The sequence below is a fragment of the Pristiophorus japonicus genome, chromosome 6 (assembly GCF_044704955.1).
Source record: "Pristiophorus japonicus isolate sPriJap1 chromosome 6, sPriJap1.hap1, whole genome shotgun sequence".
Classification (NCBI taxonomy): domain Eukaryota; kingdom Metazoa; phylum Chordata; class Chondrichthyes; family Pristiophoridae; genus Pristiophorus; species Pristiophorus japonicus.
In genome coordinates, this window is record NC_091982.1 from 240,899,176 (window position 1) to 240,914,001 (window position 14,826).

The 14,826-nt window shown below is 46.9% G+C and overlaps 1 protein-coding gene across 1 annotated transcript in view; it reads right to left on the reverse strand.

Moving 5' to 3' along the window:
- Positions 1-2,254: 2,254 nt before the first annotated feature.
- Positions 2,255-14,826, reverse strand: part of LOC139266273 (probable G-protein coupled receptor 149) — a 45,889-nt gene continuing 33,317 nt past the window's right edge. The window contains exon 5 of the mRNA XM_070884101.1: positions 2,255-2,830. Within this exon, the coding sequence (XP_070740202.1) occupies positions 2,255-2,830 (576 nt within the window). The remainder of the gene's footprint in view (positions 2,831-14,826) is intronic.

A 14,826-nucleotide genomic window follows, 5' to 3' on the forward strand; every position in this document is an offset into this window, starting at 1 on the left:
AGTGAACCTTTGTTGCACCGTCTCTACGGCATATATGTCCTTTCTCAGATAAGGAGATCAAAACTGTACACAGTACTCCAGGTGGTGTCTCACCAAAGCCCTGTACAATTGTAGTAAGGCTTCCTTACTCTTGTACTCCAGCACCCTTGCAATAAAGGCCAACATGCCATTTGCCTTTCTAATTGCTTGCTGTACCTGCATGCTAACTTTCTGTGTTTCAAAGCTTTTCAAATTTTGAATGTGACTAAAATTTATGCAATAAAATGCTTTAAAGGAAACATATAATACAAAGCAGATATCAGTGGGGATAAATGATTAAAAAAAATCAAACAATATCAATTAAAGACCAGAAAAATAACTTTGTTTCCTGTAGCACCTGAAAATCTGGTTGCAATGTTGAGGGGATACATGCCTTTGAGAATCAGGGGCATGGCTAATTTTGTGGGAGGAGATTCAGTCGGAGGGAAGGTTTGATGGACAGATGTAAAAGATCAAGGAGACTTGGGCTTACTGCAGTTATGCACATTAACCACCTGCCTCCAAAATTGCACCATTTTTTATGCCACGTAATTGCTTCGCTCCCAGATTACGGATTTATCTAGGCGCAAATGCAAAGGAAACTCATAAAATGTTGTGCCGGGGAAACTATCTCTCTACAAATGTACATGGAATTGGCAGCATACAGTAAATGTGTGTACATCTCATCTTTCTTCAAGCATGAAGTGAACCCTGACAGAAGTCACCCAGATCAGCCATGATCTTATTGAATGGCGGAGTAGGCTCGAGGAAAAGCCTGATTCAATCAAGCAGAGTCAACATGGTTTTAAGAAAGGGAAATCACGTTTGACAAATTTGCTGGAGTTCTTTGAGGATGTAACGAGCAGGGTGGATAAGGGAGAACCAGTAGATGTTGTGTATTTGGATTTCCGGAAGGCATTCAATAAGGTGCCACATAAAAGGTTACTGCACAAGATAAAAGTTCACAGGGTTGTGGGTAATATATTAGCATGGATAGAGGATTGGTTAACTAACAGAAAACAGAGAGTCGGGATAAATAGGTAATTTTCCAGTCAGCAAACAGTAACTAGTGGGGTGCCGCTGGGATTGGTGCTGGGGCCACAACTATTTACAATCTATATTAGCGACTTGGATGAAGGGACCAAGTGTAATGTGGCCACGCTTGGTGATGATACAAAGATGGATGGGAGAGCAAATTGTGAGGGGGACACAAGAAATCTGCAAAGGGATATAGACAGTGGGCAAAAATTTGGCAGATAGAGTATAATGTGGGAAAATGTGAGGTTATCCACTTTGGCAGAAAAAATAGAAAAGCAAATTATTATTTAATTGGAGAAAAATTGCTAAGTGCTGCAGTACAGAGGGACCTGGGGGACCTTGTGCATGAAACACAAAAAGTTAGTATGCAGGTACAGAAAGTATTCAGGAAGGCAAATGGATGTTGGCCTTTATTGCAAAGGGGATAGAGTATAAAAGCAGAGAAGTCCTGCTACAACTGTACAGGGTATTGATGAGGCCACACCTAGAGTACTGCGTACAGTTTTGGTCTCCGTATATAAGAAATTATGCATTTGCATTGGAGGCTGTTCAGAGAAGGTTCACTAGGTTGATTCTGGAGATGAGGGGGTTGACTTATGAAGATAGGTTGAGTAGGTTGGGCCTACTCATTGAAGTTCAGAAGGGTGAGAGGTGATCTTATCGAAACATTTCAGATAATGAAGGGGCTCGACATGGTGGATGCAGAGAGGATATTTCCACTCATAGGGGAAATTAGAACTAGGGGGTATAGTCTCAGAATAAGGGGCCACCCTTTTAAAACTGAAATGAGAAGGAATTTCTTCTCTCAGAGGGTTGTAAATCTGTGGACTTCTCTACACTAGAGAGCTTTGGAGGCTGGGTCTTTGAATATATTTAAGGCGGAGATCGACAGATTTTTGAGCGATAAGGGATTAAATGGTTATGGGGAGTGGGCAGGGAAGTAGAGCTGAGTCCATGATCAGATCAGCCATGATCTTATTAAATGGCGGAGCAGGCTCGAGGGGCCAAATGGCCTACTCCTGCTCTTATTTCTTATAGATTGGACCAATGTTGGGTATTTTGAAATTGACCAGAAATAGACCTTCAGATCCGGATCTGACTTTGAACCCATGCCTTGTGCAATGTGGTGAGACGTAGAAAGTGCACCACACGCAGGCACATGCACACGTGCCCTGCGACAACCGAACGCCCGCACCCTTCAGCAGTTGTTCGATAGTTTCTCGTGCCTCCTGTAAGCTTCGTTCAGAAGCTGTATCTCTTCCTGATAGCCGGATCTGTCGTGTTGCTGCTTGCGGCTGTTCTGCCTGTGAGCTTCCACCGTGTCCGGGATCGAGATGTTGAGCTCGCTGCCGGACTGGTTGGTGGGGATGAGCAGCGAGTAGGAGGCCGACTCCGCCAGGTCCACCGAGATGAAGCGGTTCTCGCGGCGCGAGTAGCGCAGGGAGGGCGAGCGGGCGTGCGCTGAGGACTGGCTGATGTTGCTGACGATGGACACCGTGTCCAGCGCCTCCTCGTTCTCGCAGATCTCCAGCACCTCCAGGTGGATTTTGACGCTGGTGTCGGCCAGGCAGCTCGGGGAGTCCTCCTCGGCGCTGGGCTCGTGGCCCATGCTCTTAGAGCGGTACACTTCCACCTTCTTGGCCACCGGCGTTATCTTCCGCCCCTCGCTGCTGATTTCGTACGTGGACATGGAGAGGGTCTTGCCGGTGCTCGGGGCATGCAGCGAGACCGTTCCCTGGAAGGCGCACAGCGGGATAGACAACCCGCCTGGACGCTGGAGGCAGAGACAAGGAAAGAAAATCAACATTAACGTTGGAATTTCTTTGACAACAGAGCAAGACATTTTCCTCGTTCCAGACCCGTCAGTCGCCAAAACTATCGTTAGAATTACGTAGAATTTTGCAGCACGGGCTAATGGCAGAGCGGCGTTATTGCCCAGCAACTTGTGGTGAGTTGCAACGCACGGGGTATCTCTCCCTCGCCACAAGTTGCCGGACGATTTACACGTCAATAATGGCGAAGGCGCTGTTGTTTTGGCAGCAAAATTTGGGCCAATGAAAAAAATAGACTGCCTGAGGACTCCCCATGTGACTCAGTGAGCCCAATTAGAGGGTAGCTGACTCATGCAGTCCAGCAAGGTCCCAGGTTCACAATGCCTGACCTGTGCTGAACGCTGCAGCTGATTGCTCCACTGCAGTACCCACTCAGTTATCACCGTGGAGCTGAGCACAGCAGTTGACTGTGATGCACGCCATTGTCAAATAGACGCACATGAATAACGGAGCACTGAAGGACAACTGGCATGTGTGGCATTGCATCCCAGCAAGGAATCAGCACACAGAATTACATAGAAATTACAGCACCGACACAGGCCGTTCGGCCCAACAAGTCCATGCACCACATGAGCCTCCGCCCGCCTGACTTCATCTCACCCTATCAGCGTAACCTTCTGTTTCTTTCTCCCTCGTGCACTTATCCAGCCTCCCTTTAAATACAGCCAAGCTATTTGCCTCAACCATTCCTGGCGGTGGCGAGTTCCACATTCTGTTCACCCTCTAAGTCAAGATTTCTTCGCAATTAGAAAGACATTTACAACAACAAATTGCATTTATATAGCATCTTTAACGTAGTTAAATGTCCCAAGGAGCTTCACTTGGGCATTATTGGACAAATGTGACACAGAGCTACATAAGCATATATTAGGACAGGGGACCTAAAGCTTGGTCAAAGAGGTGGGTTTTAAGGAGTGTCTTAAATGGTGAGATGCTGAGAGGTTTAGGGAAGGAATTCCAGACCTAAGGGCCGAGTTAGTTGAAGGCACGGCCACCGATGGTGGGGCGATGAAAATAGGCTATGTGCGAGAAGCCAGAATTGGAGGAGCGCAGAGATCTCGGAGGGTTGTATAGCTGTAGAAGGTCATAAAGAATGGGAGAGTCGAGGCCTTGGAAGGATTTGAAAACAAGGATGAGAATTGCAAAATCGAGGTGTTGGCAAACCAATGTAGGTCAGTGAGCACAGTGGTGATGTGTGAACAGGATTTGGCATGAGTTAGGACATGAGCAGTAAAGTTTTAGATGAGTTCAAATTTACCGAGTGTGCAAGGTGGGAAGCCAGCCAGGGGAGTTTTGGAATAGTTGAGTCCAGAGGTAACAATGGCACGAATAAGGGTTTCAGCAGTAGATGAGCTGAGGCAGGAGTGGAGATAGGCGATGTTACGGAGGTAGAAGTAGGCAGTCTTGGTGATGGTGAGGATATGGGGACGGAAGCTCGGCCTAGGGTCAAACAGGACACCAAGGTAGCGATCGGTCTAGCTCAGCCTCAGACAGTGGCCAGGGTTCGGGATGGAGCTTGACCATCAAAGATGAGATACATAATTTCATCTATTTGGCGTGACATGGACTTTGGAACCAGAAATATTTACGAGCACACGAACAATGACGGACGGGTAAAGACCCCCCTGGTCCATCCAGCCTGTCCCACACAATTATACGTTGTGTATCACAATTATAAACTACACCCTACCCAAAACCATGTGATCTCCTGGGAGAGGCGAAAAAAGATTAAAAACCCAGGCAAATTTGGGGGACACAAATCTGGGAAATTCCTCCCGACCCATCTAGGCGATCGAAACTGGTCCAGGATATCACTTTGGCCCTAAGTTCCCTGTGGAGACATGATGTCTGCCCCAGCCAGAAACAGGTCCAGCTTTTGCTTGAAGGAATTAAAAAGGATAAAGCTCAAGATATTTGAGGCATGAAATATTTTATTTTTTTGCAGATTATTGAAAATGTAATCATTGATTTCTGTAAAAGTACATGGAATATATTCCTCACTCAATGTTAATTGTTTGCCAAGAAAGAACTTGCATTGAAACAATCATCTTATCCAAATCCTCAGGATGTCCCAAAGTGCTTTACAATCAGTGTAGTAATTTGCAAAGCGGGGCGGGGGGTGGGGTCACTGTTATTATACAGGCAAAAGCTGCTGACAAGTTGTTCACAGCAAGATTCCAAAAACAGAACGAATGAATAACAAGATAATTTCCTATCTTTTAAGAACAAAAAAAAAGGAGCTGCAGTAGACTATTCGGCACTTCAAGCCTGCTCTGGCATTCAATAAGATCATCGCTGATTTTCGAGCTCAGCTCCACGTTATTGCCTGATCCACATATCCCTAGAGTTCCCTACAGTCAAAATATCTATCTATCTCAGACTTGAATTTACTCAATGACTCAGCATCCACAGCCTTCTGGGGTAGAGAATTCCAAAGATTCATAACCTTCTGAGCAAAGAAATTCTTCCTCATCTCCATCTTAACTGGCTGGCCCCTTATCCTGAGACTGTGCCTCCTAGTTCTGGATTCCCCAGCCCAAGGAAACAACCTCTCAACATCTACCCTGTCAATCCCCCTCAGAATCTTATTTGTTTCAATGAGATTACCTCTCATTCTTCTAAACTCCAGAGTGTATAAGCCCAATCTAATCAATCTCTCCTCATAGGACAACCCTCTCATCCCAGGGGTCAATCTAGTGAACCTTTGTTGCACCACCTCCAAGGTGTGTATGTCCTTCCTCAGATAAAGAGACAATAGGCAATGCAGCAGTGTTGCAATTCGGGTACAGATAAGCAGTGCGTGATAGGATGGTACAGAGAGTTTAAAGGTAATCGTGCATCAGCAAATAAGATGAAAGCAAGGAATCATGGTAAAAGGTTAAAACTAAAGGCACTATAGCTGAATGCACAAAGCATTTGGAACAAGATGGATGAATTGGTGCCACAAATAGTGATAAATGGGTATGATCTAATAGCCATTACAGAAACATGGCTGCAAGGTGACTAGGGTTGCGAACTAAATATTCCAGGATACTTGACATATTGAAAAGACAGAATGGAACAGGTGGGAGGAGAGTAGCCCTGATAATACAAAGATGGGAGGAAAAGCAATGTGTGAGGAGGACACAAAAAACCTGCAAAAGGACAGACAGGCTAAGTGAGTGGGCAAAAATTTGGCAGATGGAGTATAATGTTGGTAAATGTGAGGTTCTCCACTTTGGCAGAAAAAATGGAAGAGCAAGTTATTATTTAAATGGAGAAAGATTGCAAAGTGCTGTAGTACAGTGGGACCTGGGGGTACTTGTGCACTAAACACAAAAGGATAGTATGCAGGTACAGCAAATGAACAGGAAGGCCAATGGAATCTTGGCCTTTATTGCAAAGGGGATGGAGTATAAAAGCAGGGAAGTCTTGCTACAGTTATACAGGGTATTGATGAGGCCACACCTGGAATACTGCGTGCAGTTTTAGTTTCCAGATTTAAGAAAGGATACACTTGGTTTGGAGGCAGTTCAGAGAAGGTTCACCAGGTTGATTCCGGGGATGAGGGGTTGACTTATGAGGAAAGGTTGAGTAGGTTGGGCCTCTACACATTGGAATTCAGAAGAATGAGAGGGGACCTTATCGAAAAGTATAAGATTATGAGGGGGCTTGACAAGGTGGATGCAGGGAAGCTGTGTCCACTGATGGGGGAGACTAGAACTAGAGGGCATAATCTTAGAATATGGGGCCGCGTATTTAAAACTGAGATGAGGAGGAATTTCTTCTCTCAGAAGGTTGTAAATCTATGGAATTCACTACCTCAGAGAGCCGTGGAAGCTGGGTCATTGAATAAATTTAAGACAATGATAGACAGTTTCTTAACCGATAATGGAGTAAAGGTTTATGGAGAGCGGGCAGGGACGTGGACCCAAGTCCATGATCGGATCAGCCATGATCGTATTAAATGGCGGAGCAGGCTCGATGGGCCGCATGGCCTACTCCTGCTCCTATTTTTCTTATGTTCTTATGTTCTTATAATTAAGGGTGACATAAGGACAGTATTGAGAAAAGATCTTGGCTCAGAAGATCAGGAAGTAGAATCAGAATAGGTTGAGACAAGATATAACAAGGGCAGTGGTGGGAGTACTTTATCGGCCCCCTAAAAGTTGCTATACCATTGAACAGAGTATTAAGCAAGAAATAATAGGAGCTTGTAACAAAGGTAATACAATAATCACGGGGGGCTTTAATCTGCAGATAGATAGGGCAAATCAAATTCGCAAGGGTAGACTGGGTGACGACTTCCTGGAATGTATTTGAGAGAGTTTCCTAGAACAATATATCATGGCACCAACTAGGGAACATGCTATTTTAGATTTTGTTTTTTATTGAGACAAGGTTAATTAGTAACCTTATAGTAAAGGATCCTCTGGGAAAGAGTAATCATAATATGATAGAATTTCACATTGAGTTTGAAAGGGACATTTTTAAATCTGACATTAGAGTCTTCAACTTAAACAAAGCCAATTACAAAGGTATGAGGGGCAAGTTGGCTAAGGTAGATTGCGAAATTAGCTTGCAAGATATGACGGTAGATAAATGGTGGCAATCATTTAAATAAATATTCTAAAATTCTCAACGAATATACATTCCATTAAAAAAAAACTCCATGGGAAAAGTAATCCATCTGTGGCTAACTAAAGAAGTTTAGGATTATATTAGGCTAAAAGAGGCTTATAATGATGCAAAGAATAATAGTAACCCCAAGGATCGGGAGAGCTTTACAAACTAACAAAGCAAGGGCAAAACATTGATAAAAAGGGAGAAAATAGAATATGAGAGTAAATTAATAAGAAATATAGGGCCAAGTTTCCACATGATTTGCGCCTGATTTTTAGGAGCAACTGGTGGAGAACGGACTATCTTAGAAATCGCAATTCTCCACATTTTGTTTTCTGCAGTTCTAGTCAGGTAGAACAGTTCTACTTTGGAACAGAATTTTTTCTTCAAAAGGGGGCGTGTCCGGCCACTGACGCCTGATTTCAAAGTTTCCACAGTGAAAACGTACTCCAAACTAACTTAGAATGGAGCAAGTGAAGATTTTTGTAGAACTGAAAAAAACCTGTTCTACACATTAAAAAATCAGGTGCAGGTTACAAATTAGGCATCCAGAACGAGGTGGGGGGGGGGGGAGGGGGGGGGGGGGAGGGAAGTCATTAAATTCTACAATAAATCCTTATTTATACTTCTACAAATATTATACAAATAAATCCAACCTGAATAAACATTTATAAGCAAAGAAAAGATTAAATAAACCATCTTCCTACCTGTGTGAAAGTGCTTCAGGCACGGAGAATGCTGCAGTCAGCCTGAGGCGCCCATTCTTTCCCGTGGGGGGGGGGGAGGCGCCCTTTCTTCCCGCGGGGGGGGGAGGCGCCCGTTCTTCCCGCGGGGGGGGGGGAGGCGCCCTTTCTTCCCGCGGGGGGGGAGGCGCCCGTTCTTCCCGCGGAGGGGGGCGGAGGCGCCCGTTCTTCCCGCGGAGGGGGGGGAGGCGCCCGTTCTTCCCTCGGGGGGGGAGGAGAGCGGAGGCGCACGTTCTTCCCACGGGGGGGGGGGGGGAGGGGCGCCCGTTTTTTATCGTGTGGAAACTTGGGCCCATAATAACAGATTGTAAGATCTTCTACAGGTATGTAAAAAAGGAAGAGAATAGCAAAAGTAAACATTGGTCCCTTAGAGGCTGAGACAGGAGAAATTATATTGGGGCAAGGAAATGGCAGAGACTTTAAACAAATAATTTGTATCCCTCTTCTCAGTGGGAGATGTGAAAAAGTATGACAAAAATAGTGGGGAACCAAGGGGCTAATCAGAACAAGGACCAAGTAATTAACATCAGTAGAGAAAAGGTACGTGAGAAACTAATGGAACTAAAAGCCAACAAATCCCCTAGACCTGATGACCTACATCCTAGGATTCTAAAAGAAGTGGCTGCGGAGATAGTGAATGCATTGGTTGTGATTTTCTAAAATTCCCTCGATTCTAGAATGGTTCCCGTAGATTAGAAGGTAGTAAATTCTATTCAAGAAAGGAGGGGAGAGAAAACGGGGAACTACAGGCCAGTTAGCTTGACATCAGTCATCAGGAAAATGATGGAATCCATTATTAAGGAATTGTTAACAGGGCACTTAGAAAATCATGATATGGTTAGGCAGAGCCAACATGGTTTTATGAAAGGTAAATCATATTTGACAAATTTATTAGAGGTTTTTCAGGATGTAACAAGCGGGGCAGATCAAGGGAACCAGTGGATGTAGTAAATTTGGATTTTCAAAAGACATTCGATAAGATGCCACATAAAAGTTTGTTAAGCAAGATAAGGGCACATCGGGTTGGGGGAATGTATTAGCTTAGATAAAGGATTGGTTTACAGACAGAAAACAGAGAGTAGGAATAAACGGATCATTTTCCGACTAGCAGGCTGTAGCTGGTTGGGTGCTGCAAAGATCAGTGCTTGGGCTTCAGCTATTTACAATCTATATTAATGACTTAGATGAAGGGACCGAAAGTAATGTATCCAAGCTTGTTGATGATACAAAGCTAGATGGAAAAGTAAGATAAGGAGGACGTAAAGAGCCTGCTAAGGGATATAGACAGATTAAATGAGTGGGCAATAAGATGGCAGATGGAGTATAATGTGGGGAAATGTGAGGTTATTCACTTTGGTAGGAAGAATAGAAGAACAGAATAACTTTTAAATGTGAGAAACTGTTAATTATTGGTGTTCAGAGAGAGTTAGGTGTCCTAGTACAGGAAACACAAAGAATTAGCATCGCAGGTACAGCAAGCAATTAGGCAGGCAAATGGCATGTTAGCCTTTATTGATAGAGGAGTGGAGTACAAGAATAAGGAAGTCTTACTACAATTCTACAAGGCTCTGGTGAGACCACACCTGGAGTACTGTGCACAGTTCTGGTCTCCTTATTTAAGGAAGGATATACTTGCCTTAGAGGCAGTGCAACAAAGGTTCACTAGATTGATTCCTGGGATGTGAGGGCTGTCCTATAGAAACATAGAAACATAGAAAATAAGTGCAGGAGTAGGCCATTCGGCCCTTCCTGCCTGCATCACCATTCAATAAGATCATGGCTGATCATTCACCTCAGTATCCCTTTCCTGCTTTCTCTCCATACCCCTTGATCCCTTTATCCATCAGGGCCATATCTAACTCCCTCTTGAATATATCTAGCGAACTGGCATCAACTGCGGTAGGGAATTCCACAAGTTAACAACTCTCTGAGTGAAGAAGTTTCTCCTTATCTCATTCCTAAATGGCTTACTCCTTATCCTTAGACTGTGACCCCTGGTTCTGGACTTCCCCAACATCGGGAACATTCTTCCTGCATCTAACCTGTCCAGTTCCGTCAGCATTTTATATGTTTCTCTGAGATCCCCTCTCATTCTTCTAAACTCCAGTAAATACAGGCCCAGTCGATCCAGTCTCTCCTCATATGTCAGTCCTGCCATCCCGGGAATCAGTCTGCTGAACCTTCGCTGCACTATGAGGAGAGACTGAGTAAATCAAGCCTGTAATCTCTGAAGTTTAGAAGAGTGGGAGATGATCTCATTGGAACATAAATGATTCTATGGGGAATTGACAAGATAAATGCTGGGAGATTGTTTTCCCTGGCTGGAGAGTCTATAATTATGGGATATAGGCTCAGGATAAAGGGCCAGCCTGAGGTAAGGAAGAATTTCTTCACTCAGAGGGTGGCAAATCTTCGGATTTCTCTGCCCCAAAATGTTGTGGATGCTGAGTCTCTGAGTATATTTAAAGCCTGAGATAGACAGATTGTTGGATTCCAGAGGAATTAAGGGATATGGGGATAGGGAAGGAGGGTGAAATTGAGCCATATTCATATTGAATGGTGGAACAGGCTTCAGCAGCCGTATGGCCTACTCCTGCTCCTCTTTCTTATGTTTTTATTTTCAAAAGCCCTGTACAATTGTAGTAAGACTTCCTTACTCTTGTACTCCAAACCTCTTGCAATAAATGCCAACATGCCATTTGCCTTCCTAATTGAAGCTGTACCTGCAGGCCCACTCTCTGTGTTTCCTGCTACCAGAATATCTGTATTTGTAAGTAAAATTGAAATTATGTTGACATATTGCAAAGTACTTGAGCCATTAAACTGTTTTATCAGCATGCTGGCGTGTACTTGATTGAGGGCAAATCTGATAGATTTTATTGCAATTGTAGATTAAAATACCCATGGAAGTGCAAATTATATCAACATAGCCGGAAACCAAATCTCTCTGAATACCAACATTTAATAGTTTTTCACCATTTAAGAAATCTAATTTTCTATTCTTCCTACCAAAGTGAATAATCTGACATTTACTCACTTTTTCTAAACATTTCTCAATATCACCTCCTCTTTCCTTGCGTCATCATGACTTTTATCATTTAATCCCTACTGCCCTCCACCAGAACACAGACCTTTTCCTCTCTGTTACTTCCCTGCCCTGCTTTTTCCCTGGCCTTGTATTTACTTAAAACCTGTTAAATCTCTGACACCTCACAGTTCTGACAAAAACTCATCGATCTGAAGCATTAACTCTGCTTCTCTCTCCACAGATGCTGCTTGACCTGCTGAGTGTTTCCAGCAGTTTTTGTTTATAACCAGATAATGCGGGCCCGCGGAGGCAGGGAGTGTGCGTTGAGGCCGAAACAGACAAAGAACCAGGCAATGCCGGTGACACGGAGGTCCTGCCAAACTTAAACTTAGCAACTTATAGCTCTCGTCCCCGACAGGCAGCCAGCCAAATGGAAAGCTTGGCTGACGGCTGGGAGCGAACACCAGGTGCAGGAGGCCGGAGCTGGGGACCCTTGGGGATGATCCCCAGAAACTGGGAAAGGAAAAGGCCATGATCACGGAGGGTGGGGGCGGGCTGGGGGGGGGGTGCGGGGAGAGAGGAGATCATGATTGGTAGGGGAGGGACTCTGTGATCAGGGAGGTGGCGGTGTGGGGGGGGGGGGGTGGTAGAGGGGTGTGAGGATGCAATCAGGAGTGAGGGAGTATCTGCAATTGGAAGGGCGGCTGGAGAGAGGCTGCGATCGGGAGAGGGGAGAGAGGCTGCGATCGGTGGGGTGGGGTGGGGGGAGAGAGAGGTCACGATCGAGAGGGGGGGGAGAGGCCACGATCGGGAGGGGGAAGAGAGAGGTCGCGATCGGGAGGGGGGAGAGAGGCTGCGATCGGGAGGGGGGAGAGAGGCTACGATCGGGAGGGGGAGAGAGGTCGTGATCGGGAGGGGGAGAGAGGTCGTGATCGGGAGGGGGGAGAGAGGCTGCGATCGGGAGGGGGGAGAGAGGCTACGATCGGGAGGGGGGAGAGAGGCTACGATCGGGAGGGGGGAGAGAGGCTACGATCGGGAGGGGGGAGAGAGGCTACGATCGGGAGGGGGAGAGAGGTCACGATCGAGAGGTGGGGGAGAGGTCACGATCGGGAGGGGGGAGAGAGAGGTCGCGATCGGGAGGGGGGAGAGAGGCTGCGATCGGGAGGGGGGAGAGAGGCCACGATCGGGAGAGGGGAGAGAGAGGTCGCGATCGGGAGAGGGGAGAGAGAGTGTGATCGGAAGGGGGGAGAGAGACTGCGATCGGGAGGGGGGAGAGAGGCTACGATCGGGAGGGGGGAGAGAGGTCGTGATCGGGAGGGGGAGAGAGGCTACGATCGGGAGGGGGGAGAGAGGCTACGATCGGGAGGGGGGAGAGAGGCTACGATCGGGAGGGGGGAGAGAGGTTGCGATCGGGAGGGGGAGAGAGGTCGCGATTGGGAGGGGGGAGAGAGAGTGTGATCGGAAGGGGGGAGAGAGGCTACGATCGGGAGGGGGAGAGAGGTCGTGATTGGGAGGGGGGAGAGTGGCTACAATTGGGAGGGTGGAGAGAGGCTGCGATTTGGAGGGGGGAGAGAGGTCGCGATCGGAAGGTGGGAGAGATGCTACGATCGGGAGGGGGAGAGAGGTCGCAATCGGGGGGTGGGGGGAGAGGCCGCAATCTGTGGGGGGAGAGAGAGGCCGCGATCGGTGGGGGGAGAGAGAGAGGTTGCGATCAGTGGGGGGTTGGGGGGAGAGGTCGCGATCGGGAAGGGGGAGAGAGGCCGGGGTCGGTGGGGGGGAGTGGGGGAGTGGGGAGAGAGGCCGGGGTCAGTGGGGGGGGGGGAGAGGAGGGGGAAGAGAGGCCGGGGTCAGTGGGGCGGGGGGGAGGAGAGAGGCCCACAAGTGGGAGGGAATGGGGACACATTGGCACTTAGGAGGGCAGGAGGGTGGGGGGAGCTGGCGTTCGTTGAGAGTCCGGGGTGAGCACTCCCACTCCTCCTGGCCCACAAGGAATGTTGAAAGAGTCACTTTGAATCATAGAACAGAATCATAGAATGGTTACAGCACAGAAAAAGGCCATTCAGCCCATCGAGCTGTGCCGGTTCTCTGTAAGAGCACCTCAGTTAGTTCGACTTACCTTGTGAAGGCGTCGGCTTGCACCTCCCTTTCCCTGCCAGGTTTCCCGACTCCTGGGAATCCCATGTAGCAGCAGTCAATGTTAAATTAGGCTCCCAGTTGCATGGTGGGAGGTCAATTTAAATATGTAAATTAATATTCCCGCCAATGGTGGGAAACTCGGACACCCTGATATGCACTGCCGTAAAAAATACAGTGGGCATGTGAGGCGTGTTGAGGACATGTTCCCTTTAACCATCTCCTGCCCATCCTGGGGGGGGCGGGGGTTAATAGCGAGGCCTTGTGTTTTTCACCCTAAGAGTTGAGGGAGGATTATTGGACGTGCTAACAGGAGAACATCCCTCATTCTTCATAGAGATCCGTGGGCTCTTTTGCATCAACCTCATGGGTTGGCAGATCAGACCCCAGCTTAAGAGAGAATGTGGTTACATTTATACTTTTGCAACCATTCACCTGCCCCATTAAGGTCGTCTATGGCATTTACAGTCTTTCAGTGAAGGTTTGGAACTTTAATTAACATATGGTAAAGGATATTTAAATGTAGAAACATTCAAGGCAGAGATCGTGGGATAGGGCAGGAAAGTGGAGTTGAGGTAGAGGATCAGCCATGATCTTATAGAATGGCGGAGCAGGCTCGAGGGGCCGAATGGCCTACTCCTGCTCCTAGTGCTTATGTTCTTATTCTTATCTTCTTAACGTCACATCCAAAAGGTGGCTCTTGCAGCAAAGTGGCACTCCCTCAGTCCCGCCCTGAAGTAGCGGCCAAGATTATGCGCTGAAGTCTGCAGCAGAGTTTGAATGTATGACCGTCTAACGCAGGTAGGAATGCTGCCAATTCAGCGAAGCTAGCATTTAGCACCACAATTCAGTGTCATGTATTATTTAATCCGCTTTTAGTTCTTGTTATTCAGCTTTTTTTTTTAAGTTTCCATTTTTTTCCTCTATGTTAAATATTTCAGCAGTTGCATCGAACAGTAGAGTCTCTGTAGAGTGGAGACTGACAGCTCTCATTCATGCAGCAACAAATGGCTGAGAAGGGCAACGATGACACAATGCCCCAGCGAGGGGGGTCAAGCAAGCTCGGTTTCTGCCGCATGGTGCCTGGCAGCTGTTCCGTGACCTGAATGCCAAGGCGAGGGTGTCGACCAAGGAGATCAACCGGCTGACGCAGACTGAACAGCTCGCTGACTGCCTGCCTCCGGGGAAAAGTGCTGTCAATAGTGTACGGTAACGACTGGAAGAGCCTGGAAGCCATGAACAGCTAGCTATCTGTCTAACTGAGTTAACTGAAGCCAATAGCCAATTAGAACGCTTCACCGCTGCGCAGGTCTATTCATCTCCGAAATGTTTCCTTGCTTCAGTTTGCAAATCTCTGGGGTCAAGGCACAAAAAAAAGCTATTCGTTTCAGCACTGACATCTCTTTCTAATTTGTGTCAGCTGTGGCTCGGT